Consider the following 27,140-nt stretch of genomic DNA (forward strand, 5'->3'; position numbering starts at 1 on the left):
ATAGATTAGGAAACGAAAACCCAAAAAAATAGTACGGCAGAGTAAAAATTGAGAGATAAGCCGTCGCAGGACCAAATCGTTTTAAATTAATTTAAATTCACTAAGTACTAGGAAAAAATACAGAGTGAAAAAATACAGAGCCCTATACAGAGTGTTCCATTTTTACAGTGCATCCTTTAACTTAGTTTTTTAAATGGCACCCTCTGTATATTTATACAAATTTAAATGTGCACTTTTAAGGCTTTATAAATCAGTTTACTTTTTGCAATTTGCTTTAACCGTTCAGAAGTTATTTAATTTTTTCTACAATTTTGTGCGTCTGCAGGAACATAATTAAAAAATCGCAGTGCGCTTGGTTTTTGAGTTATTGAGTTGGAATTTTGTCTGTGTGTAAACAACTGTCAGGGGTATCTTTCGGCGACAAGACTGTTCATTTACATTGTAGCATTACCATGCTGTGACACATCCACTGTGGTAAACTTTGAAGGACTATAACTTGGTTTTTTCAAAAAGCACCATCTTTATTTTATTACTGAGTATTATTCAGCATCTTATTTTACATCTTTTTCACCTTTTCAATTTTTTTTCAAAAGTTGATAGTTTCGAAGAAAACTCGATTTTTCTGAAAAATGCACATAAAATCCCTTGGATACCAGCGTAGTGTGCCATGTAAAACAATACATTCTGACATATCAACATCAGACTGGCGTTTTGTGTACGTGACGTTTTGATTTTGTTGTGAAAATGAATTTTTCATGTAAATTGCATACACAACTCATCGAGATATAAACTTTAATGTTGATAAGAAATCATTAAATAAAAATGAAAAAAAAACGATGGCACTACCAGAGAAAATATGCAAAAAAGAATTTCTAAACGGTTAAAGTAAATTGCAAAAACTAAACTGATTTATGAAGCCTAAAAAAGTGTAAATATAAATATGTACAAATATACAGGGGGTGCCATTTAAAAAAATCATATTAAAGACTGTAGGGCAAAATAATTTTAGAACGTACATTTTAATTGTGCCATTTAATTTATTTCGATATCTTTGACAGTGCAGGAGCAATCGAGCACGCCCATATTAATGACTCACCCTGTATAGTTAATTTTTTGTATTTTTTTGCCATGTGCTAACCACTACTTAAATACAGCTAATTTTTTTATTTCCTTTCTTAAAAAATTCGGGCGCTCTCTGGCGACATTACCGGAACTACAAAAAACGGGGACGTTTTATTAGTACGTTTCGCATCCTAGGCTATAGTCCTCCGTAGTTACACCCCACCCTGGAACAAGTAGCAAGCATGGACCCCAGGCTCCCCCCACTCAAAAACAGCAAACCAAAGTAATCGAAAATGTTGCAGTCAACACAATGGGCTGATTTTAAAAGCCAAGAAAAAATTTTAAGTTCTGGTGGTTCCTCGGGCCCTTCTAGCCTCACAGCGGGAATACCATCAACTGCTTATCGACGAGCTTCAGAAGGAGGCCCGAATTTGTACATGAAACTTGCTAGCAAAAAAGCCGCAGAGAAAAATAATGAAATATAAATGTAACCAACCAAATTGATTGATTGATTTTTGTCGAAAATTGGTGTTTCATTTTGTAAAACCCTTCAAAATAATAAACGTATACTGCTGGGAATGCGATTTATTTTATTTCACCACAAATTTTAAGTACAAGGTCTGAGAAACTCCTGTCCGCGTTCGTGGATCCACTTGGTCGCAACTGTAAAAACCGCAAAATCACAAAAATCAAAAAATTAAAAATTACTCCATTTCGAGCCGATTAGAACCGGACATCCTGCATGTTTCGTCCTTTGATCACCGTCACCACTCGGATGTAGGTTGAACCACACCACAGCTGAGCCTTTTTGGGGCCACACGGAGACTTGAATTTCGGGAAAAACAGTAGCCCCACCTTGCTCCACGTCACTCAACTTAAAATAAATTCCCCCCAAAAAAAAAAAAAAAACACCAAACCTAACTCACGTAAAACAGCACAGTTTCGATTCTACTGCCAATGGCAGGATCCACAGTTGACTGAAAATCAAAATGTGGCTCGTAGTGACCACCAATACCGTAATTAACCACTTGGAACTCTTCTGCCGTTGACAGTGTTAGTCCTGTCATGTGGGCGACTCTTTGTGCCACCACAGCCAGGTGTTGGTGTTCTTGGTCTTCGAGCCAAGCGACTTTGCTGATTCTGAACGGGAACAGTTCCAGTTGTTTGGAGTGGGGATTTTCAAAAACGGCCGTTACCAACTGAATTGGCACAGTAGTGCCACCACAAATCAATTACTTGACTAAATACAAACCCTAGATTGTGCCAATTGTTTCATTGTTTCAATCTCACAATCGGACAAGACATTGTGGAAGATTAGAATGTCAGGGTCCAAGTGAGCTTGTTCAACCTTGAAGGGGGCAATCCTAAGAAATGGGTGGTTACTGTTTTGGTAAAAACACTTAAGTTTAGATGATTTCGCTTCCGGGAGCGAAATCTCAGCCCGGCATAACTTTTTATAAACTTCCTTTTCAACATCTTCTACGTGATCCTGGTCTTTTTTCGTCTTATCAACTGGGTTCTGTAACTCCTGTTCGTAATAAAATTTGTTCCTGAGTGCCCGACTATGATATGGGAGGATTTCGAGAAGTTTGTTCGTAAGATCCAATGCCAGGGAGACGTTACCTGGCAGAGATTTAAAACAAATTCGTTTTTTTTACAAACAAACCTTGTTTATACACCGAATAAGCCCAATACTCCAATATATCGCTCCTCCGTACCGTTCCACCCTCTTCCCAGAGCCTGGCATCGGCTTCCTTCATCCACAACTGCGTGTGATAATTATCGCCAGTCTCGTATAATTTTCTACCGATTTGGAAACAATCATCAGCGGACAGTTCCGAGCTGGACTTGACTCCGCTTATTTCGCCCCGAGCCAGGGCTGCGGTGTCCAGTCGGTACGTGTCTTGGAGGCGGATTAGGGCGTCTAAAGCCCCATCCAGGTCTCTTTCGGTGGGAAATTGCATCGTTTTCCTAATATTTTTCAAGCGTGACTTCCATTCTTAAAACAACAACTTTGAGACTTCTCCAACCGCTTCCCAAAAAACTACCTAAGTTATGGCTCCTCGTGATCAGAACTTCGACTCTTTTCCAGTCAAGCGTTAGTTTCTTGATTAAAATGTAGGCATTTATGGGATTAGTAACGTGCAGGTGAACGTTTTTTGACGCTTTGTCATAATGATTTTTGTAATTTTGGTAATAACTAAAAAAACATAGTACTTAAGTTAATTTGACTTATTGATGTGAGCGTTTGCACCGTTTTAAAATTTCCAAGTTCTTTCCTTGATCTTTGATATAATTTCCTAAAGTGTGGATAAGACGGGATTCAGTTTGTAGAAGGTCTTCCAAACCGGCAATTGCTGTAAAAACCTCACTTCTGGTCGTGTAAATCGAACAGAACAGCAGAACTGTTTGCAAAAATAAGGAATTGTTCATTTTATGTTCTCTACTTGTAACACTGCATCAAATGTGTTATAATTTGACTAAAATGCCTCGTGACATTTTCAGGGATCTGACTGGACATTGCAAGTTGACATTATTTTCATAGTTACAAATTGTGTTCCTTTTTTTTGTTTTTTATCTATTCGGAAGTAAAATTACCGTTGGGGGCGCCACTGAGCTAGGTCGAAAACAGTAACCATAAATGGCGGGAAAATGTTTATTCGGATATTTTGAGCGTTGAACGGATTTTGGGGCTTCACAATTATTACATTGCCTATGCGAAATGATTATTGCATCTTTGATGCAAGAAACTTATGTTGACAAATGAGAGATGACGAGGAAAACACGAATAACGAATGACTGTTTGGTTCACTTTCTTTATTGGAAAATTATTACAAAGACATTGAAAAGCCTACCTTTTGCCATAATTTACGTTTAAATGTATCAGCAGTTGTTAATCTTTATTGTAGTTTTGTAGATTTACCGCAGCATTTCATGATTTTTTCAGTGGAAAATTCTAACTTAAAATTCATAACACTTCACTAATTTATTGGTTTCTTGAGCCAAACTTTGTGTTCGCTGTGATCCATTACTTATAATCTGTAATTAGACAACTGTTTGATAACACTTTGTAATCAAAATTTAAATATTTTTCACTTTTTATCCACTTTCAAGTTCCAACAATAAACACTTTATACCACGAAAAACTACAGAACCAAAGTCAACGCTAGTATTTACCACCACGTACTTTTAAAGTAATTCTTTCTATTGTAAGTAATTAACACTATACACGCAAAATTGTTGAACAATTCATTAAATGTCAGTTAAATGTGGCATTACGAAAATTTCTTTACTGTTTTCGACATAGTTCAAAAGTCATCACTAGAGGGCGTCTAGTTAATTTTATTTCCGAATACTTTTATGTATTTTGTAATAAAATAATAATAATAATAATAAAGTGATCAACGAAATTGAAAAATTTAAAGCTTCCTTTTTTGACTTGTGTTAAGTTCTACGAGTATTAGCCGATTATCAAAATAATTTTTACTCTAGATGTTAGAAAAAATAGGTAAATATGGTACTTGAAAATTTTCCTTGCATCTACTCATACAGGTAGTCCCAAAAAACTTCATAACTTGTTTGATCCACTTGCTTGCAACTTATTTCCATAGCTAGAAATTTTATCTTATGGAAATCTAACAACCACTCAAATCCGAGTTTTTTTTATGTCAATCGATAGCTCATAAGATATCCTTATAATCCTTTAAATAAAGTAGCTAAATTAATTTAAAGTTCATATGATTTCTGTCACAGACTTTATAAAAGCATCATTTGTTTTTTAACCCTTTTTAGACTTTCTTATTCAGTAAGAAAATAATTTGAAAATTCTAAATAAAATGTGATGGTTTTAAATGAGTTTCGATATTTTAAATTTTCTGTGTGTTCAGCTGTTCACACAGAATCACCGAAGTTTGAAAGGTGTTAAAATCCATTAACTTTGTTTCCGATTTTCATCACTTGATGCTTAAATCCAACGTAAAATTACGCAAAATATTCATTTGGGAACATTTAATCTACTTTTGGATGAGTTACACTTGCTATAACATTATAATAACAAAAAATATACCTCGTTTAAAATAGGGGTTTGCTGATTATAAGAAAATTTTATTAAATCAATAAAAAAGTCGAACTTTTCAATAGTTCAATAGACAAGAAACCACATTATTTAATTTTAAACTCGATTTAAACTATATTTTTTTAATGTCAATAATTAGTGGGCAGCTTTTGTTAAATTATCGAACAAATTATCTAAATAAGACAAAATTTGTCTATTTTTAAACGTTTTTTTTATGACACAGAACACGTATTAATTGTCTTTAATTAATTAATAATTTGAGTTGTGTTGGCTTCTTAGTTCTGTTTGCCTTTTTTAAAAGAATTCTTTTCTATTTTCTTACTTTTGTTGATGCAAAAAATTGCAAAAATATATTCTAAATTTAATTTTTCATCTTATCATTTAGTTTCTGCACAATAATCAATTGGCCCTTTTCTGATATATTGCCAGATATCGCAATATAAACCAATATTAGTTAGAAATAAAAAACATATTTTATTTTTTTGACGATACAGAAGGCTACTTTTTAATTTTTGGCAATAGTTCGACTTACCTTGGTTTTATTTAAATGACTGCTCTTATTAAAAAATTGCAGATTTATAAAAAAAATATGTTTTGAGATGGTTTATTTTGTAGTGTTTCGTGCAATCTGGATGAAAAAATATTTTTTATTTGGTTGAATAATGCCAAAAATTCCAAAACTGATTAGTAAAATTTTGCTTATTTTGATAGATAAAAAACCACAAGAGACTTGTTAGGTCAGGTCTGACCAAGTCGGGTAAAAAAACTATGAACCGTTGATTTCGACTATAATTTTAGAGTAGCACAAATGAAAAACAAAAAATACAAACATGGTTAAAGTATTACAAAAAAAAATTAAAAAATTGAATTCGCGTTAAAAATTCTGTGTTAAAAGTAGATCGAAGATCCTATGTTCAGATAAATTGACTCACTCTGTTAAGGAAAATCGTTCAAGCCCATTTTGAGTTGAAACCCACTGTATATTTTCTATATAATCCCCCCAAATAAAAATTGTAGACGTAGTATGAAATCGGCTTTATTCACTAATATGAGTACACGTCAAAATAAATTAAAGCTAATCTTTGTTTAAAGCAAATACAGTAAAACTATTTAGGAACAGTCTTCAGTCACGCCACTAGGTCCTCACTGGGTCTTTCCAAAGTACAAGGCCTCCGAAATTCTTGCCCTCGCTCATGGATCCACTTATTCGAAACTGCAAATACCATTATTACAAATTTACAAAACTAAAAAAAAAAACTTATACCCCATTTGGAGCCGGTTAGAACCGGACATGCCGCATGCCTTGTCATTTTATCGCCGTCACCACTAGGGTGAAGGTTGTACCAGAAGGCAGCTGAGCCTTTTTGGGGCCACAAAGAGACCTGGATGCTGGGGAAAACCGTGGCGCCGCCTTGCTCCACGTCGCTCATCTAAATAATAATAATAATAATAATAATAATAATAATAATAATAACAGTAATAATAATAATAATAATAATAATAATAATAATAATAACAGTAATAATAATAATAATAATAATAATAATAAAATTATATATACTCACGTAGAAGAGCACGGTTGCGATTCTGTTGCCAGTTCCCAGGCTTTTGAAGGCGTTTCTCTCGTCTCGCTTTAGAAAAATTAGATAAAAGTTGGATTAGAGTAAGTAAAACTTACCCGAGCAAAATCAAAATGGGGTTCGTAATGGCCGCCAATTCCGTAATTGACGACTTGGAGTTCCTCAGCTGTTGACATTGTCAGCCCTGTCATATCGCTGACTCTTTGGGAAACATCAGCGATGTGTTTGTGTTCTTCCTCCTTGAGCCAGGCTGATTTGCTGATTCTGTATTGGGCGATCTCTAGTTCGCCAGTGTCAGTGTTTTGAACGGTGGCTCTCTTAAACTAAATTACGACGGTAGTACCAACACAAATCTAGTCATTATGGCTGAACTATACACTTAACTTAATTAGATTTGCGCCAACAGAATAGGTACTTTTTATAATATGACTATTTAAAAAAAAGAACACCTACTTGAATAAAATATACACTGCCGCTCAAAAAAATCCGGACACTTTAATTTTTTTTTCGGAAAATAATAGACGATTTTTCCTAAAACTCAGATTTTTATTTTTGTTTTTATATCATTAATACAATGTGTTCAAAAATGATTGTTCATCAAGTCGACTATGGAAATCAAATTTATTGTTCCGCTACATCCAAATGACTATTGTAGTTTCTGAGTATTGTCATTTTCGTCAAATCTTTGAGTTAGCTTTTTACGCATTATTTTACATTTTTCGGCAAAGTTTTATACTTCTGTAATTTTTGTTGTTGTGTATTTTTTTGTTTTTGGATTTCAAGCCTTTTTCCATTATTTTTACGGATATGTCACTTTGACAGCATTCACAATTTAAATTAAGCGGCACATTGCGTTCAAATTTCATAGGTGACTTGATAAACAACCATTTTTGAATACATTGTACAAATCGTCACCATAAAAAAATACGACAAATTTTCATTTTTTCATTTTCTGATCAGTTACCTTGATTTTCTTATGTATGGACAATGAGAGAGGCTCTTTATTTCTAATAAGCAGCACGTATTAGACACCAGTAAGATGTTTTCAGAAATATAAGAAATAGATGATAAGAAATAAGTTATTATGTAAATAAATAATTATAGATTAATTAATCGACGAAAATATTATTGTGTTTTTGTGATTTGTTTTGTCAACACAGTTGACCATCCTTTTCAAAAAAGTTTTTAGTAGTACCTAGATTAGATTTTGCAGATCAATGAAAATTAGGGATTTGAAAAACTAATTAACCCCGATGTGCGAAAGTCATTAATATTTGTTCTATCTCTCGTTTGTACATTTTTATTACTTGTTTAAACTATTAAAAAGCTATATTGTTTTTTACCTATATCTCTTCAGGTACTATGCACAATTTTCAAAATTAATGATAGAATTAAAGTCTTCTAATAGTATTTTTTGCTAACTTCACAGAAATCTGCGTTTGCAAAAAACCGCTTCATTTTCTCGTGCACGTGAATTTAAAAAAAATTTCTACAATAATTTCTTATAATATTATTAAAAAAATCTATTAATATTAAAAAATAGTGAAAATATCAAAGTATTAATTAGCCAACGTATAATGATTTCTAGTGTCATTGTAGAAAAAATGATGCTTAAAAATTACGTTCATTTAAATTTTTTATTTTTATTATAATAATTGTTTAGAACTCTAGACAGTTTGTTTTAAAATGACAAAGGAAATAATAACTTTTTGGTTTGGTATACATACTTGTTCGAACTTTTTATTCGTTTTTGGCAATCTATCATTAGACATTTTATAATAAAGTGATTTTTTACCGAAGTATACAATGACAAATTAAATTTAAAAAAGAACTTTGTCATGTTAATTTTTTTCTTTTTTCTTAAAGAATTTTTTTTGTTTTTCTTATGAGTTTTATTTATTTTTATTTAAGTCCAATAATTATAGTTTATAATTTTAATTTTTATATTTTTTATTAAATGTTATTTGGCTTCAAGCTAGTTTTCGCCTCCTCATCTGTTATTATTACTATTATTATTTTAAATTTTTTCATTTAAACACCCGTTTAATTGCTGATGACCAGTCCCTATGTTCTTTCTGCGGATTTGTCGTCATCTGCTATAAATCATCAACCAAAAAATTTTGTGCATCCAATGAATTTGAATTTTCGCGATATCAAGCTTATTTTTAATAATAGAAAAAAATTAAAAATACCAAGCTGATTAAAATAAAATTCTCTATCGATTGGCTGGACAGTTTTTCTTCATCGGTGTTTTAGTCCGAAAACGTGTTTATTTAAGTGGCCATAATTTATTAAGTACAAAATTTTTTAAAAGCCATTTTGTAGATATCATTTCTAAAATACATTGAGTTTTGAAACCACGTTGATATTTTTTCAAATGACTTAATTATAGCGACAATTCTTTTACATTAAAAACACCACAAGACGAATATATTTAACCTAGCCTTAAGTATTACATACAACATACCCTAGGTTGTGCCATTCGTTTGATCGTTGCAATCTCGCTATCGGCCAACACATCCCGAAAAATGAAAATATCAGGCCTGTGGTGAGCTTCTTCAACTTTGAAGGGAGCAATTTTAAGGAACGGCTGGTTCCTACTGAGGTAAAAACACTTCAGTTTGGAGGCTTTCTCCACCGGGAGGGAAATTTCCCCCCGACACAACTGTTCGTAAAACTCCCGTCCGTAAGGATCAACGTATGGTTTAGATTCCCCTTCAGGCTCCCCTCCATCATCTCCCTTTTTCTTCGTATTTACGGATTTCTGTAACTCATCCTCGTAGTAGATCTTGTTTCCAAGTGCGCGTGGATGACTTGGGAGTATTTCGAGGAGTTTGTTTGTGAGATCCAGTGCTAGAGGGATGTTACCTGGAACGAAGTCAAAGCAAGCTCTCAATTATTTCGCAAACAAACCTTGTTTGTACGTCGAAAAAGCCAAGTATTCCAATATATCGCTCCTGTCTACCGTTTCATTAGCCTCTCGCTTGAGCCGAGCGTCGGCTTCTCGCATCCACAATTGGGTGTGATAATAATCCTCATTGTTGTAGGATTGTCTGCCTAATTCGAAACAATCAGCAGCGCTCAGTTCGGAGCTGTATTTCACTCCGTTTAGTTCGCCGCGAGCCAACGACGAGGTGTCAAGTCTGTAGGTGTCCTGGAGGCGAGTCAAGGCTACGGCAGCCCCGTTAAGGTCTTCGTCAGTCGGAAATTTCATAGTTTCCTTAATATGAGTTATATTCGCTAAACAATCTTCAAAAAACATTATTAACCCCCCTAGAATTATCCTCAACAAATTACCTAAACTCAGATCACTGTTGATCAAATTTTCCACTTCTCGCCAATCCGCTGTCAGTCTTTTAACAAGAGTGTAAGCATTAATCGGATTGGCGACGTACACTTGCACGTTTTCTGACGCTTTGTCGTGCTGATTTTTGTAAATTGCCGCATATCTGGAAAAGGTTGTTTCGATTACACTGGTCTGCAAAAAACTTATTTCCTCCTCCTTATTATGTCTTATTTGCGTGGATTTTTCAAATCGCTGACGTACAATCACGGTCGAAAAGAATGACACCCCTAAAAGCGCAGGCACAATTCTTTTTGATTTGATACGTTTAATGTGTACGTTTGCTAGATGGATAGTAAAGTTTAATTTTAAGTCGCACTTTTGGCCGGTTTGTAAGAGTGTCATTCTTTTTGGTCGTGACTGTACATATACGATGTAAATGGATTAAAGTAGCGTAAATGTAATAAACACAAAAAAAACAAAAATAATTTTGAAAAATTTAAAAAAAATGAAAACCTATTCGTGATAACAAAAGACTGAGAGTAGATAGATATACAGGCTGTTCCTTCTAAACCCACTTTAGTGTTAGTATTGGGAGTTCTAATAACTTTAGTCATCGAAAATTTGTAAACAACCATAATCCGTTAGGTCCTGATCAACGAAAATATTTTCAAGATGGTGGCGCTTCCGGTTATACCGAAATTTAGAATTTTTTGAAAATTTTTGGTTTTGTATCTGTGTTTTTACTGCATTTTTTGGATTACTCGAATTACTTTAAGGAAGTTTTTATCACCTTTTCCGATACCTGAATTTTGTCGTTTTCGAAATATTTAGGATTTTTTGAAAATTTTTGGTTTTGTATCTTTGACTTTAAAAATCGATAACTCTGCCGTTTTTAAAAATTTTATAATCCTTTTTGGTTTATTTGAAACAGAAGGTTTAGAGATCTTTTCTTTGGTATTTTCAAATGTCTAAAAAAGTTAATTAAACCCTAAATTTTTAAGATTAAGTTTACTGGACTTTAAAAACCCATAACTCAAAAAAAATAACGTTTACATTTTGTAGTTTGAAACCAATTTTGAACACACTGCAGGCTTGCTATTTTGATTATCCACATACGATTTCTAAAACTGAGAATTACCGATTTTTTAACTAAAAGGTGTAAATCCAAAAAAATTCAAAAAACCCAAAATATTTCGAAAACGGCAAAATTCAAGTATAGAGAAAGCTGATGAAAAAGTAACTCGAGTTATCTAAAAACGCAGTAAAACATATTTCTCTTAAAAAAATACTTCTAAATCTTTTAATGTGCGGTTTGGACGAAACAGCCTCTAGATTAAATTTTCATCTTCGTACTGATTTTATTTAAAGGAGGATTTCTTTGCAAACTGTGTTATTTTTTGTCACTAACCTCTTCAAATACCCTAATTTTTCTTCTTCCGCTTTAATATAATTTTCGAGAGTGTTGATTAGTAGCGCTTCGGTCTCTAGTAGATCCTCTAAATCAGCAAGTGCAGTGAAAACCTCACTCCTAACTGCACAAATCGAGCAAATCAATAAACCCGCTTGCAACAACAAAGAATTTGCCATTTTGTGTTCGCCTGGAAAAAAAATTGAACAAAATCACGACTGTAAAATTGCAAATCGTGAATAAAATTGCAATTTGTCGTGTTTATGTAAGGTTGTTACGTTAAGTGGGTAAGCAGTGATGTGTTGATTGATCAGATAGAGGTATTAACCTTGTGAGAAGAGAGATTTTAGCAAGTTTAATTATGAATTGGATGTTTTGTAAGGTTTTATCAAAGTTTATCTCGCGTAAAGAGTGATTGTAGCTCGAGGCGGAACGTGCTCATCAGAATATGATTATGCAAGGTCGCAGAATTCTGAATCTTATCAGAGTGCACTGGAACGAATAAAATACTGTTTCAAAACGGGGCATCTAAGCAGAACTTAACAACATGTAAACATGTTCGTAAACAAAAAATATGTAAATAAAGACAAAAACAAACACAAGAGCTTTCATACAGCGGGAATTTTTAACTGGAATAAAATTCATAACTTTTTTTAGGCAATTTTGGTGAAAATTCCAGAAACAGGTCAATTTTTATTTTTCCTTGCCTACTATTTGGTGCATATGGTTTTTGTTTATCTGTTGTCAGAAATGCACAGCCACCTCTAAATTTTTTTTTCAAATGTAAAGGTACGTCAAGTGCACTTCGTATCAAAGCCCTTTTCGCAAGCAATACAACGCACTATTTGTTTTTTGAATTTTTTCAAAGCCTACGTGATAAAAAAATAAAAGTTGAACATTATTTAATGCAACCATTGTTCAAAATGGGCACCGTTCCTCTCCTGGGAAATAACATAACGATAATAGCATGAATTTTTAACATTTTGCAACATTTCTAGTGTGATTTTCCTAATTTCAACTTATAAAAATTGGTTTTCATTTTTTTATCACGTAGGCTTTGAAAATATTCAAAAAACAAAGAGTGCGTCGTATTCTTTGCAAAGTTCTCTTTCACATGAGACACTTGACATGCCGTTACAGATGAAAAAAAAAGTCAAAGGTAGGAGGTGGCTGTGCATTTTTCAAAACATATTAAGAAAAACCGCATGAACCAAATGCTGTGCAAAGAAAATCAAAAACTGACCTGTCTCGATTTTTTACAAAAATTGCCTATATCCAAGTTATAAATTTTATTCCTGGTTTTTTAATATAAATATAAATATAAATATAAATATAAATATAAATATAAATATAAATATAAATATAAATATAAATATAAATATAAATATAAATATAAATATAATTATAAATATAAATATAAATATAAAATATTCCAGTTAAAAATTCCACAGTGTATAAACCCCGAAATATAATTATTCCTTTTTCAAGCAAAAAATATTAAAATAGGCATTCTAGTGAAGCTAGAATGTAAATGTAAATGTAAAAATCAGTCAGTTGTGAGAAAAAAAAATATTTAGCAAACTCACCTTGTATTACAAAATATAGACAATAATAGTGAATAAATAAATACAACTAATCATCTAATTCGTTTTGGACACTTTTCTTAACCGCACAGATTACAGAAGAAGCTGCTGGCGTGTAATTTATTTAATGTTTATTCTAGCAACTTCAGCATTTGCAAAACTGTCTATTTCGCAACAACTCAATCATCTAACACCGTAATTACCTAGGCAGCCTCCTCAAAAGCAAATAAAATTGTTTTTGCCTCACTTGAACCTGCGACTTTTTCTTGGCAAATTTCTAATCCTTGTACCGAATCAGCAACAGCCGATTACATAAAACCTCATCTTATTGTCTCACCAACCGCTATTTAATGCCATAAAAATTATTCTAAATGATGTAATATACCATCTAAATGTTATTTGCGCTAAGTTTCCATTGCACACTCACAAACAATTACTCTTACTCAAGCAACAAAGATATTCCCAAGGGATGCCCACTTTTATGCAAATTTCGGGCAATAAATTACCTCACAGGTAATAATAGTGACATGTTTATGCATTCAAACAATTCAAAATGGAAATGCGATATTTAACATTGAACTTGACACGACAATTGAGGCGTTACGGAATTACAGGTTAATGGCCAATTGTTGATTTGGTGAAATAATGCGATTTTATCGGAGCATAATTAATTACAGAAATCAGCGAACCTTGATTTAATTAATTTTGGTGCAAACGGTGGTTTTGTTACTCGCTGATGAGCTTAAGCAACTTACAGTGTGGAATTTTTAACTGGAATCAAATTCATAACTTGGATATAAGCAATTTTTGTAAAAATTTTGAAACAGGTCGATTTTTGTTTTTCTGTTTTCGAAAATGCACAGCCACCTCAACTTTTTTTTTCAAATGTAACTGTATCTCAAGTGTCACCTCATGTGAAAGAGCACTTTGCAAGAAATACAACGCACTCTTTGTTTTCTGAATATTTTCAAAGCCCACGCGATAAAAAAATGAAAACCTATTTTTATAAGTTGAAATTAGGCAAATCACACTGGAAATGTTGCAAAATGTTAGAAATTCATGCTACTGTCGTTATGTTATTTCCCAGGAGAGGAACGGTGGCCATTTTGAACAATTGTTGCATTAAATAATGTTCAACTTATGAAATTGGTTTTTATTTTTTATCACGTAGGCTTTGAAAAAATTAAAAAAACAAATAGTGCGTTGTAATGCTTGCGAAAAGGGCTTTCATACAAGGTGTCACTTGACGTACCATTATATTTGAAAAAAAAAGTTAGAGGTGGCTGTGCATTTCTGACAGGAGATAAACAAAAACCATACGCGCCAACTAGTGGGCGTGGAAAAATAAAAATTGACCTGTTTCGTGAATTTTCACCAAAATCGCCCAAGTCAAAGTTCAAGAAATTTAATAAATCACGAGATGTAATTCGTTGTGCAACTGCTGATTGGAACGAAACGGCGAAAAAGTGAACGTGAATCCGGGAAGAAGCCGTGAAAATCTTCAAGAACACTTTCACATGCAGATTTAATGACATAATAGGTGTGGGAACCTCGCATTCCCGGCAAATATTGCCGATCAAATTAAAACTCTGGAAAAGCTTTGATTCTAATCATTTTTACGTTGTCGACGTTTACTCTTGCAATAAGATCGAAGATTAATATCTCCGATAATAAGGTCGTTTGAATCGTCTTTACTTCCTTGTATTGTTGAAACAATCATGCAATAACTTAGACCACAATCGCTATATTTCCGTCTGAAGTAACTTTTATTTATGACTGTTTACTAATAATAATTTACCAAATGCAAATTTTAATAACACAAAAGGAGAAAGTTCAAAGGTTTTGTCGTGGTGTTGCTAATAAAGGAGAAAGCCAAAAACCAAAATAAACACGCAAAAATAAAAAATGTGCTAACCAAATGGTGATAAGAGTGAAAACACATCAGAAATTGTATTTTTCTTATCATTAATTGAAAGCTTTTACTTAACTTGCTTTGTTGCCTGTATGTCTGTTTCATATTTTTGGAGACAAATTTGAAAGAGTTCTCGTTGTCCCAATGAATTGAAATTTTGCATGCTTACGTAATCTGCGTGACAATGCAATCCTATGTGGCTAAGCACCCCCTAAAGCTGTGAGTACGGTCATAAGGTATAACAATACGGCATTACAGAATTACTTTCTTAAATTGAGCACTGTTACCAAAGCTTTTTAAAATATTAAAATACCAAATTCTCCTCTGATAGAAAAACATTGTTTTTCCATTTTATATATTTTTTATATGCCAGAGGAATTATAAGGGTCTTAATGATTGTTATTAACGCCCGTGATAGATAATAATATATTATTATACGAGTTTTGTAAGACGTTCTATTATGACATGAATGATTTTAGAGCACGACGCAGGAGTGCTCCAATAAAATGAGTGCTACAATTAAGTCTTATAGAACGAATGAGAGAATTGATTGAAGAAAATTAAGGCTTCATAATTCCCTCCTAAAACTCCCACAAGGGAATTATGACCAATTTATTGTTACTGTATCTAAAAAATCTAAAATATCTAATAATAAAATAATATCTAAAATATTACACTACAACAAATTAGTAAAAAATAAACAAATTAAATTAAGAAGATACCGAAATTATTCCTCAATCCATTACTATTCTCAAGAGAAATGGTTGAAATGCATTCAAACATAATAAATCAAACCAGAAACGTACAAATTTATTTCCCCCATCTTTTGAAACAATGTACACAATATTAAGCCCAATTCTGGCTTTCCTAACTTTGCAAAAAAATAACACCTGCATCAGAAAAATCATAGAAAACGATTTTTCCAAAATAAAAAATCTGGTCGTACTGTCCGATAATTCTAGAGACATTTATGTTCCAAAAGTACCAGTCACTTTTACCAAGTTTGAAACCTTCGGTAGTAAAAACTTCCTGGTTTATGGAAACCCAGAAATTGACCAAAAACTTGATCCCAAAGCGAGGTACGTTTTCGTGACAGAGAACAAATCAAAAATCCTTAAACTGGTAGCAGAAAATCAACTCAAAAAATTTTTGGTGGTACAAACTGGGCGCATTTTCTACCCCCAGAACACGAAATCATGCACCACCTTTAAATTAGTCGCGTCTAAAAACTGCAACTACCCTCGAGACATTTTCAAGCCGAAGAAATTTTTTGCTGGGGATTGTCGCCTCAAAGTGGGTTATATCGAAACCCCGCCGTACGTTATCAACGTTACGCACCCCCAAAGGCCGGGAATAATGGTTTCTTTGGTGAATTTAATATCAAAAAAGAGTGGTTTTCAACTGGAGTACCACCAAAACTCGGAACGGTACCAACACGAGCTTTTGACCAACGGTACCATTCACAAAATTTCACACGACTTGGAGGAGAGTACCATTGGCCTGGCGATTGGCCAGTTGGCTCTGAACGACACCAAGACGAACCCTTTCGACTACGGGCCTGTGATTTACAGCGACTGTCTCCACTTGGTGGCCCCCAAGCCCAAAAAACTGAAGTCGTACCGAAAGCTCTTCGTTGTGTTCAATCTCGAACTGTGGAAGAGGATTTTCGTTGGAATTGCCATCATGGTCCTCATCTTCTACGTCTTCGCCCTGTGTGAAGACCACAAACGAGCAACTTTCTTCAATTCAATGTTCGATGTTTTCATGATTTGTACAGGGGGTGGCGTCTCAAAGCTCCCCCATTGGCTGTCCTTCCGCATTTTGTTGTCTTTTTTCCTCCTGTTTTGTCTAAGTTTGGACTCGATTTATCTCGGCAATTTGAGTAATATTTTCGCCCAGAGCTCGTACGACGTCAAAGTCAATAACTGGGCGACAGCTGGCGCTGTCAAAATCGTGCTTTACGTCGACTGGCTTTCCGAAAGACATCTACTCCTAGTTTACGTCACTTCGCGGTACAAAGCCGCCGCCAAAGCTCGTCTTTTTGTCACAAATCACTCGCAAACTTATCTCATGAACCACACAGCTTTGACCAAACAAAACGGTACTTTCCTCTTCAAGAGCGTGCTCGAGGCGTACCCTTCGGAGGAGTCGCTCCTGTTCCATTTTAGGGTCGTTACGGATTACCTCACCTTCTTGGTGGCTTTTTACATGAATAAGAACATTCCGTTTGGTGAGGCGTTGGCGTTTTGGGGGCAAGAAATCATGGAGAGGGGGTTTCTAGTTAAATGGTTCAATGATATAAGGAGGAGTAATATTAGACCGGAGATTCTGCCAGAAGAAGAGAAGAAAATGGTGGTTTTGAAGTTGGCACATTTTGAAGAAAGTTTCCGGGTTCTGCTGGGAGGGTACGCTCTTGGTGTGATTGCACTTTTTTTGGAGTTTGTGTTCTTGAAGTTGGAAAAGACTGGAGTTGTACAAGCTGTTACAAATAATATTGTGTTTCTGGTGGGGCTTTTAAAGCCACCGGAGAAAGTTTTCAAAGAACGGATTGCGTAATTTAGGATAATAAAGGCAAGGTAGGTCTGCTAAAAATATATTTTGCTGCATCTCAAAAACTATTACATAATTATAACTTTTTTCTCTATAATTTATAATTATTTATTAAACTAATTTGTTAGTAGCGTTTAATAGTCGGTACTGTTTAAAGCACGACCGAACGATGGCGAATGAGTACCTCAAATAGTTCTTTTATTGTGCCGTATAACTTTCTTATACCCTAATACTATTTGTTTACACATTTATGACTAAATTTTTAGTCGTGATAGCATAAATAACAAAGGGAAAAAGCTCACTCCCACTCGCAAATCATCGTAAAGTGACCCATAATCTAAGTATTACTTAAATAAATGAATTTCACTCATCAAAAATTAATAATAAAAATAAATAAAAAAAATAAAAAACTTTAAATTAAATAAAAATTTATAACTTGAAAAATATTAAAAATTGGACGATTTTCTCGACGCCAGTCTCTTCCCCAGATCATTTCACATAGATTTACATCAAAATAGTTCCACTTTTTCGAAAAGTTTTGACGTAATCGACGTTTGAAAAGTGAGTTTGAAAATTTTTCAGCATGTTTTTGATATTCATATTTTACTAAGCAAACTGCATATCATTAGAAGAAAGCTTATATAATTATTTTTGTAATTTTTGTAAAAATTCCAGAAACATGTCGATTTTTGATTTTTTTGCACATCATTTGGTGCATGCGGTTTTTGTTTATCTGTTTTCAAAAATGCACAGCCACCTCTAACCTTTTTTTTTTCAAATGAAACTGTATGTCACTCTTTGTTTTCTGAATATTTTCAAAGCCTACGCGATAAAAAAATGAAAACCAATTTTTATAAATTGAAATTAGGAAAATCACACAAGAAATGTTGCAAAATGTTAGAAATTCATGCTACTATCGTAATGTTATTTCCCAGGAGAGGAACGGTGCCCATTTTGAACAATTGTTGCATTAAATAATGTTCAACTTATAAAATTGGTTTTTATTTTTTTTATCACGTAGGCTTTGAAAAAATTCAAAAAACAAATAGTGCGTTGATAAGCTTACGAAAAGGGCTTTCATACGAGGTGTCACATGACGTACCATTATATTTGAAAAAAAAAGTCAGAGGTGGCTGTGCATTTCTGACAACAGATAAACAAAAACCATATGCACCAAATAGTAGGCAAGGAGAAATAAAAATTGACCTGTATCGGGAATTTTCACCAAAATCATCTAAATCAAAGACATAAATCTTGTTTCAATTAAAAATTCCATTAAAAAAAATATAACTTTGGTTCACAATACCCTGTGTATAATAAAAACATTTTTTGTTTGTAAACTTTTGCTTCAGTTAAATTAGTTGGTTCGGAAAAGTTATTTTTTCTGCATAAGATAAAAGCATTAATGACGTAAAGGTCGGGTATATATATAAAAAAAGAAAAAAAAAATACAACTACCAAAAAAAAATTTGTACTCCACCAGTTGTTAAAAAATTAATAATTAATAAAACAGTTATTTCGATGTCTTTATGATGCTTTAATAATTCATACATTTCACCCCAAAATATTGTAATAAAATAAAATATCATGCTTTCAAATAAATTTCGAATCAACGTGGCCTGTGATTGGACACAAAAGAAAAAACTTATTAATATATTCGTATCTTCAGTCTCTTTTTAATTTAAGTCACACGCAACTTTAAAATTTAATTAATAGTTTCCATTTTAAAACCTGAGAAACAATAGGTACACAAAAAATTAAACAAAATAAAAACAAAAACACACAATAATTCAATTATTACAGCATTAAAAAATTAAACACAAATTACCGTTCCGTTGAAATTAAATAAAACGACCTTAAATTATCCCAAGTAATGGCTTAATCTCGCCTTTAATCCATTACACGCCTCAGGAGGAACACTTATACCAACATTAGGGCACAATAAATAAATCATTCAGTCCATTCCAATATCACTTCATTTCCCTCCAAAACGTCTTGAACAATGTACGCAATTCTAACCCCGATTTTGTCGCTCCTAACTTTACAAAAAAATACCACTTGTGTGAAAACAATAATCGAAAAAGATTTCTCAGCCGAAACAAACCTGGTATTGGCTGCTGACAATTTTACAGATATTTTCTATACACCTGACATACCGGTCACAATTGTGGATTTTTACAATTTTGCTAATAATATTCAAACTAGAAATTTTTTACTTTACGGAGACCAATTCACAACTAATCGAAAGTTTGATCCTAAGGGAAAGTACATTTTCGTTGCTGAAAATACCACTAAAATTTTACAAGTAGTGGGAGAAAATCGAATTAGAAAGTTTTTGGTGGTACATGGGGGTGAAATTTTCTACCCCCATGACACAAAATCATGCACCCCTTTAAAATTAATCAAGTCGGGCAATTGCCTCTACCCTTTTGACATTTTTAAGGGGAAAAAACAGTTCGAAAAAAACTGCAGTCTTAAAGTTGGTTTTATCGAAACACCTCCGTATGTTATCAACATAACGCACCCACAAAGGCCTGGCACGATGGTCTCCTTGGTTAATTTGATATCACAAGTTAGTGGGTTTCAAGTGGAATATCGGAACACATCACGGTACCAAACCGAATTTTTGAACAATGGTTCAATCCATGGCATTTCCAACGACTTGGAAAAAAATCTAATTGATGTGGCGATTGGTCAGTTGGGCCTAAACGACACCAAAACCAACCCTTTTGACTATGGGCCTGTCATTTACGCCGAACACATCTTCATGGTGATCCCCAAACCCAAAAAACTGAAGTCGTACCGCAAACTTTTCGTGGTTTTTAATTTAGAACTTTGGAAGAAAATCTTCACTGGAATTGCCGTCATGATCCTCGTTTTCTATCTCTTTGCGCTGTGTGAGGACTTCAAAAACGCGACTTTCTTCAATTCTATGTTCGATGTTTGTAAGATTTGCATCGGTGGTGGCATTTCGCGCCTTCCCCACTGGCTGTCTTTCCGCATTTTGGTCTCGTTTTTCTTTTTGTTTTGCCTCAGCATGGACTCGATTTATCTCGGCAATTTGAGCAATATCTTCACTCAGAGCTCGTACGACGTCAAACTTAACACAATAGCAGCTGCAGCTGCGGTCAAAGTCGTTATTTTTACCGACTGGCGCTGTGAACGCCTCTTTCTGCTACTCTACGTCACAGCTCGCTACAAAGCAACCGCCAAAACACGCCTTTACATCACAAACCACACGCAGACTTATCTCATGAACCGCACAGCTTTGACCAAACAAAACGGAACTCTTACTTTCAGCTCGATTCTGGAATCGCACCCTTCAGAGGAGTCCCTCCTGTACCCTTTAAGGGTCGGGACGGATTATCTCACCTTCTTGGTGGCTTTCCACATCAATAGGGAAACGCCCTTTAATGAGGCTTTGGCCTTCTGGGGACAGGAAATCGTAGAGCGGGGTTTCGTAGTCAAGTGGTTTAAGGAAATCCAGAGGAGGAATATCCGAAGGGAGATTCTTCCAAAAGAAGAGGAGAAGTTGGTAGTTTTGAAATTGGCACATTTCGAGGAAAGTTTCAGGGTTTTGTTTGGAGGATATGCCCTTGGTTTGATTGCTCTATGTCTAGAGTTTGTGTTTTTACAATTGGAAAAAGTTGGAGTTGTGCAGAAGGTCAAAAATAAAGTCATGTTTGTGGTACTGTTGCTGAAGCCACCTGAGAGGATTTTCAAACAACGGATTGAGTAAAGCTGTGTTTACCTTGGTGTGTAATGTAGAATTAAAAAATATTAAAGATGATGTCATGTTAATGTGTGTATTTTGCCGGTAGGAATAAAGAGCTCTTTGTGTGTCGTGGAATAATTACTGCAGTGATTGCATTTCAGCTTATTTATTTTTTTTTATCCTTAATTAAAATGGGCTCGTCCCGCAAATCGTAGATTTTGTTAAAACTTAAAAAATTAAATTTAAGACGTCACAGGTCGAGAACCGCCCACTAGCTTTTTGATTGGTTCACTAACCTGACGTAACAAAGTAACGCGCATCCTAGATGCAAGTGCAAAAACAAGTGCACATCAATAGATTATGTTCATGTTTATTTAACATTTAGCGTGTTTTTTTTTAGTGGTGTGTATAAGAAATTATGTGATGAAAATAAGCAAACATAGCATAAATAACATAAGAAATACAGAAATAGTAGTGTGCGTTGACAGTGAATGCGCATGCGCGCTTTGAAATGGGAGTGGCTCGGCCTACTACGTCACTCAATCAAAAGTTGCTTTTTTTGGCCTTAATAGTGAAAATCTATTAAAATAAAAATATATGGGTAACCTAATTTTTTATCAATTTTCCAAAAATGCAGCTAAAAAAATTGCGGGACGGGCCTATTAGTTTATTAAAATTAAGAATAGCAGTATAAAATTAATGATATGAAAATTATATCAATGCTAAGAACGATGCTTAAAAGTTGTTTTATAATTTTTTTTAAAAACCTTCGCCAACAGCGTTATATTTCTCTGAAAAACATAGCTTAAAATATTCTTTGCGACTTTTCCTTCTAGGTATTTGTCTATTGATATCTATAGAGTTTTATTTTACAATTGTTTATTTTTATTTGCGATATTTATTGTCTAATAAAGTTGCTTTTATAATTTTTTAAACCTTCGCCAACAGCGTTACATTTCCCTGAAAAACTTAGCTTAAAATATTTTTTGCGACTTTTCCTTCTAGGTATTTGTCTCTTGATATCTATAAAGTTTTATTTTTATTATTGTTTAATTTTATTTGCAATATTTATTGTCTAATAAAGTTGTTTTTATCATTTTTTTAATCCTTCGCCAACAGCGTTACATTTCTCTGAAAAACTTAGCTTAAAATATTTTTTGCGACTTTTCCTTCTAGGTATTTGTCTCTTGATATCTACAAAGTTTAAGTTTTATAATTGTTTATTTTTATTTCCAATATTTATTGTCTAATAAAGTTGTTTTCATCATTTTTTTAAAACTTCGCCAACAGCGTTACATTTCTCTGAAAAACTTAGTTTAAAATATTTTTTGCGACTGTTCCTTCTAGGTATTTGTCTTTTGATATCTACAAAGTTTTATTTTTATAGTTGTTTTTTTTATTTGCAATATTTATTGTCAAATATATTCTAAATTTTTTGTTAAACAGTTTACAAAAGTGGTACATTATTCTAGTGTTTTAAGTTTTTTCTGTGAGATTTAGAGTGGTTTGTAGTTTATCTGATGAAGAACTGCTTCATTGTAGCATTTGATAGCTCAGATTATAAAATACTCAATAAAATTTTATAAAGCCTTATTATTATGCGTGTGTTTCTATAATTATAATTGTAATTGAATAGTTGTTATTAAATATGCGCTGCAACGTTTCCTATGCCCAAGAAAGAAAGAAAGAAAGAAAGAAAGAAAGAAAGAAAGAAAAGAAAAATAAGAAGAGAAAAGACAATGAAAGAAAAAAACAAAAACCATTTGTAAAGAGGGGAACAAATCAGTGTGCATTATTAGCTGCATTAAAAAAAACAAACAAATTACTTGTGAAATTTGTAATAATTAGTAGAGTTAAATTATACTAAGTATTATATTTTTAACAAAAACGTTAATATTTCTTAAATGTATGCTAAAAAAACTTGGGTACCTAAAACTAGGTACATTTTTTAACCTCGGGCGGCAAAAGATAATAAATTACCTAATTTTTTTTACTTAATTACTTAACTTAAGGGTCCATAATAATAATAATAATAATAATAATAATAATAATAATAATTTTTGCAGCAACTTAATACCTATATATTGATTTAAAATTAATATTAATATATAATAAATAAATATTAATTAATATTATTGTAATTTTTTCGTAATATATATATATATATATATATATATATATATATATATAATATAATAACTAATTAATTAATTAATAATAACAATAATTAAAGAAAAAGAAATGTAGACAAGTTCTGAAAAAAATCACATGTATAAAAAAATATAAAGTTTTTGATAGCAAACGAAAAATTTTGTGAGAATATTAGTTTTTGAGAATTATTTTTGAGGTATAGTGAAAATATATACATTTAGCAGACTCACCCCGTAGGTATAAAAACAACAACTTAAAAGATATTCGAACGATACTTAGCCAACAATAAAATTTGGGATAATTAGTAGGAAGTTAAAAAAACGCAATTTTACACCAAAATCGCTTTCTATTGATTTTTGGCAATGACTTTGCAACAATTATAACAATTATTTTTACTTTCCCGGTAGTCCATGTAACAAAAACAGTTTCCAAATCCATTACTTCGCCCAATTTCAATTTACAGCGAAATTAAACGTGAGAGTAATGAACTGAGGCGTCAATAATCAATGAACCAAATTTTCGCACCTTTCCTAGACTAGAAATAATAGAAAAACGTAAACATTGAAGTCACAAATGCATAAAAATCACAAATAATTAAGAAGATAAGAAGCAATAACAAACAATAGAAATTTTATTGCATCGAGACAAGTCGTAAAATTACTGTTACGACTTATTTATTTGTTAAATGAATTGATAAATGTATCCATTAGCAATTCGGTTTGTTTAATTATAATTATTAAACCGCATGAAGCCTGCGATAGCACTTTATCAGTCCAGAAGGAAGTCCTCATCACGTACTCGTGTGACATACTCAGAAGCTGCGTTATCAATTAAAAATAACGCTTTAACAACCGCCAGATTCCATCCAACTCACAAACAGAAATAAATTGAGAGAAATTGTAATGCGTCTAAAAATAGATCACTCGAGTAATTGGTAATCTTCGATTACCCCAATCAAATCACTTGGTCCAATTAAGACCGATCTCAGTACACATGCCATTTGTACCCCCTTTCACCCCAAGCGCCTCCCCTTTCTATACTCACAGTCAATAATCAATCAAAGACCATCACTTCTACTTCAAACACGATCACGCACTTTTTGCCGGCAGAATGCAACTGACCGACAAGAAGAAATAACGATTTATATCAGCATGTGTCATTACTTCTTTCCACTTAAACATGTGTTCCGAAATACCGATTGTTTATGTTATGGTGGAGGTGTGGCCATCTGGCGAAGTTCTGGAAGGGGAGGAGACTCAAAAGTGATAGGAGTGGCATCTGGTGGAAAGAAGTTCAAACTGGAGATAGTGAGTGTAGATGACGCTATCGTGTACGAAACGTTCTTGCACAAGATGGCGGCTGGGACACGAAATGGCGATAGGCAACTTGATGTACAAAAAATGGCTATTGATGTTGGGCCAGGAGATTGAATTGGGTCGATTTTTTGTTCACTTCAGGAGGAAAAAGCTTTGATAAAGTTATTCAAAGGATTAATATGATATCAGAGGGCCCAATACACAATACAAGAAGAAGCAAAGTCATCCAATCCAATCAATCAAAACTTACTTAATAACTTAATCTTTAGAAATTTTGTAAACAAACTTGCATTCTATCTTAATCCAATTACATAAATAGACGAATCTATTGTTATCTATTTACCCACGGCTTTGTACAATATTTATAAATAAGACTTCTCAAAATTGGACTTGTTCTCAAAATGACAAAATTAAAATTGTATATAATTTCGGTTTTTGTGACCTTTTTTTTTCAAAAAAAATAAAAATAAAAAAAAATTCACTTGATGTTTTCTCGCAAATATATTTTTTTTATTTTTGGTATATGTAGATACGAGTACAATGTAGATAAAAAAATGGTTCAATTGAAATTCGTTCACTCCTCCGACAATCAACCAATTGGTGCACTAAACTGGTTTGCCTTGCATCCAACTTCTATGAACAATGCCAACTGTTTAGTGACTTCTGACAATGTAGGATACGCCTCAATTCAGTTAGAAGGGCACGTTAATAATGACTCTTTTCCTGGAAAAGTAATGCAAAGTTTCGTACATAATGAGTTTAGTGTAATAGAATTTTAGGGTCTATTTGTTGGAGCTTTTGCTTCCACAAACTTGGGAGATGTTTCGCCAAATACTAAAGACCCGATTTGTATCGACACAAGCAAGATTGCGATTTTGTGACAAGTACGTGCAATGGTAACGCTAAAACTTGCATTGCCTCTGGCCCTGGAAATAACATGATCGAAAGCACGCAAATTATTGCTGGAAAACTTTTCAATAAAGCGAAACCAAGTGTTTTTATATAACTTAGAGCGAATTATTGATTTTTTAAATTAGGAGTTGTTCCATCAAGAAGACACTTTTGAAGTCACTGGACCTGTCAAATTCATTCATCAATATGTAGATATGCTGAATGAAAAAGCTACAATTACTTTGGCTAATGGGACGCAACAAGAAGTGAGTCAACTTGTTTTGGTCAAAATTTATTGTAAATTTTAGATCCGAGGTTGTCCCCCAGCCATGGGTTACAGTTTTGCCGGTGATACCACTGATGGTCCCGGAGAATTCGATTTTGCGCAAGGTACCACCACTGATAATCCCTTCTGAGACGCTGTTAGAGATTTTGTTTTTCCACCAACTGAAGATGAGATTGCTTGTCACGCTCCTAAACCCATTCTGATTAATACTGGAGGCGTAAGTTTGGTTTTTGACTAATTTGGTACTAAAGGTACTCTCAGGTTGATTTTCCATACCCTTGGCAACCCAGAATTGTAACAACTCAAATTGTTACTGTTGGAGAAGTTGCGCTAATTGCTGTTCCTGGAGAGTTTACCACAATGTCAGGTCGGAGGCTGAGAGACGCAGTCAAAGAAACAATAATTAGTAATGGTAGTTCCGAAAACACTCGACCAATTATTACAGGTCTTAGTAACGTCTATACTAACTATATTGCGACTCCGGAGGAGTACCAAGTGAGTCATTTGTACTATTTTTTGATTATTTTATCAACACAAAAAAAATAGTTGCAACGGTACGAAGGTGGTACTACCATTTATGGTCCACAAACCCTAAACCTCTACATAAATAAATTTAAACAACTGGCCACAGCTTTAATGAAGGTGAGCAATTTTACAGTCAGGTAAAATTTTGAATTGTTGTTCATCAGGGAGACAGTCTAGATCTAGGACCAACTCCTCCAGATTTCTTCTCCCAGTTGATCACTTTAGTTTCACCACCTTCAGTTGATGGAATTGCACAAGGCCAACATTTTGGCGACTGTCTCCAACAACCACCCGAATCCGTTTCAATCGGAGACACTGTTTCAGTAAAATCTGTAAGTTAGTACCAACATTAGTACTTTGTCTAGATGATTCTCCAGGTGAGTGGCAACCCTCGGCATGGATTGGAAGGTGATGATTGGGTTCTTGTAACTATGGATGCAAACTGGGAAACACGGTACTTCTCTTCGAATTATGGTAGTACCAGAACTTAATTCACAAATTTAAGATTTTATTGGGAAAGAACAAACGTATTAACGGGAGCATCTGAAGTTACCATCAAATGGAATATAGGTCAAGATGTGGTACCAGAGCAGTACCGTATAAGACACAACGGTCATTATAAAGATAGTTTTGGAGAAATTCATGCGTATGAAAGAGCAAAACAAACATTTGATATCGCGTGACGTATTCCAATTTATTTTGTAAAATGCAAGGCAAATTTAAATTTGTAATTTGTATTTTTAAGCACTTACACTTTCATTAAAAATAAAATGTATTCAACAGAAGCGATACGTGTTTTA

General features: G+C 33.5%; 3 protein-coding genes and 1 pseudogene across 3 annotated transcripts in view; 3 read left to right on the forward strand and 1 right to left on the reverse strand.

Annotated features, from left to right (window-relative positions):
* Nucleotides 1–1,641, forward strand: part of jdp — a 14,225-nt gene extending 12,584 nt beyond the window's left edge. Inside the window, exon 5 of the mRNA XM_064357732.1 lies at nucleotides 1,365–1,641. Within this exon, the coding sequence (XP_064213802.1) occupies nucleotides 1,365–1,547 (183 nt within the window). The 3' untranslated portion in view covers nucleotides 1,548–1,641. The remainder of the gene's footprint in view (nucleotides 1–1,364) is intronic.
* LOC657862 (uncharacterized) lies at nucleotides 1,632–24,545 on the reverse strand. Its single transcript, XM_015984024.2, has 16 exons — nucleotides 24,367–24,545; nucleotides 11,412–11,601; nucleotides 10,015–10,166; nucleotides 9,631–9,966; nucleotides 9,185–9,585; nucleotides 6,816–7,040; nucleotides 6,703–6,768; nucleotides 6,402–6,567; nucleotides 6,268–6,350; nucleotides 3,317–3,519; nucleotides 3,111–3,262; nucleotides 2,729–3,061; nucleotides 2,315–2,685; nucleotides 1,989–2,261; nucleotides 1,771–1,936; nucleotides 1,632–1,714 (listed from the first exon to the last, which is right to left on the reverse strand). The coding sequence occupies exons 2-16, from the start codon at nucleotides 11,588–11,590 to the stop codon at nucleotides 1,653–1,655; spliced, it is 3,168 nt and encodes a 1,055-aa protein (XP_015839510.2). The 5' UTR covers nucleotides 11,591–11,601; nucleotides 24,367–24,545; the 3' UTR covers nucleotides 1,632–1,652.
* Nucleotides 16,622–18,452, forward strand: LOC107398759 (uncharacterized). The gene is made up of 2 exons (XM_015984023.2): nucleotides 16,622–17,136; nucleotides 17,188–18,452. Exons 1-2 carry the CDS (start codon nucleotides 16,656–16,658, stop codon nucleotides 17,460–17,462), a joined length of 756 nt encoding a protein of 251 aa, XP_015839509.2. The 5' UTR covers nucleotides 16,622–16,655; the 3' UTR covers nucleotides 17,463–18,452.
* Nucleotides 24,546–25,393: 848 nt separating the features above from the next.
* LOC657549 (neutral ceramidase-like) lies at nucleotides 25,394–27,114 on the forward strand (annotated as a pseudogene).
* The last annotated feature ends 26 nt before the right edge of the window (nucleotides 27,115–27,140 follow it).

This window comes from Tribolium castaneum, chromosome 7, assembly GCF_031307605.1.
Source record: "Tribolium castaneum strain GA2 chromosome 7, icTriCast1.1, whole genome shotgun sequence".
NCBI classification, from domain to species: Eukaryota; Metazoa; Arthropoda; class Insecta; order Coleoptera; family Tenebrionidae; genus Tribolium; species Tribolium castaneum.

Excerpts from the sequence above, each read along its gene's own strand:
- LOC657862 (XM_015984024.2), bottom strand. The coding sequence starts at position 11,590 with ATGGCAAATTCTTTGTTGTTGCAAGCGGGTTTATTGATTTGCTCGATT. Across the intron at positions 2,262-2,314 it reads AACAATTGGCACAATCTAGG|TTGGTAACGGCCGTTTTTGA; the intron begins GTTTGTATTTAG and ends GTGCCAATTCAG. Across the intron at positions 1,937-1,988 it reads TCGAAACTGTGCTGTTTTAC|TTGAGTGACGTGGAGCAAGG; the intron begins GTGAGTTAGGTT and ends ATTTATTTTAAG.
- LOC107398759 (XM_015984023.2), top strand. The coding sequence starts at position 16,656 with ATGTTCGATGTTTTCATGATTTGTACAGGGGGTGGCGTCTCAAAGCTC. Across the intron at positions 17,137-17,187 it reads GAATAAGAACATTCCGTTTG|TTAAATGGTTCAATGATATA; the intron begins GTGAGGCGTTGG and ends GGGGGTTTCTAG.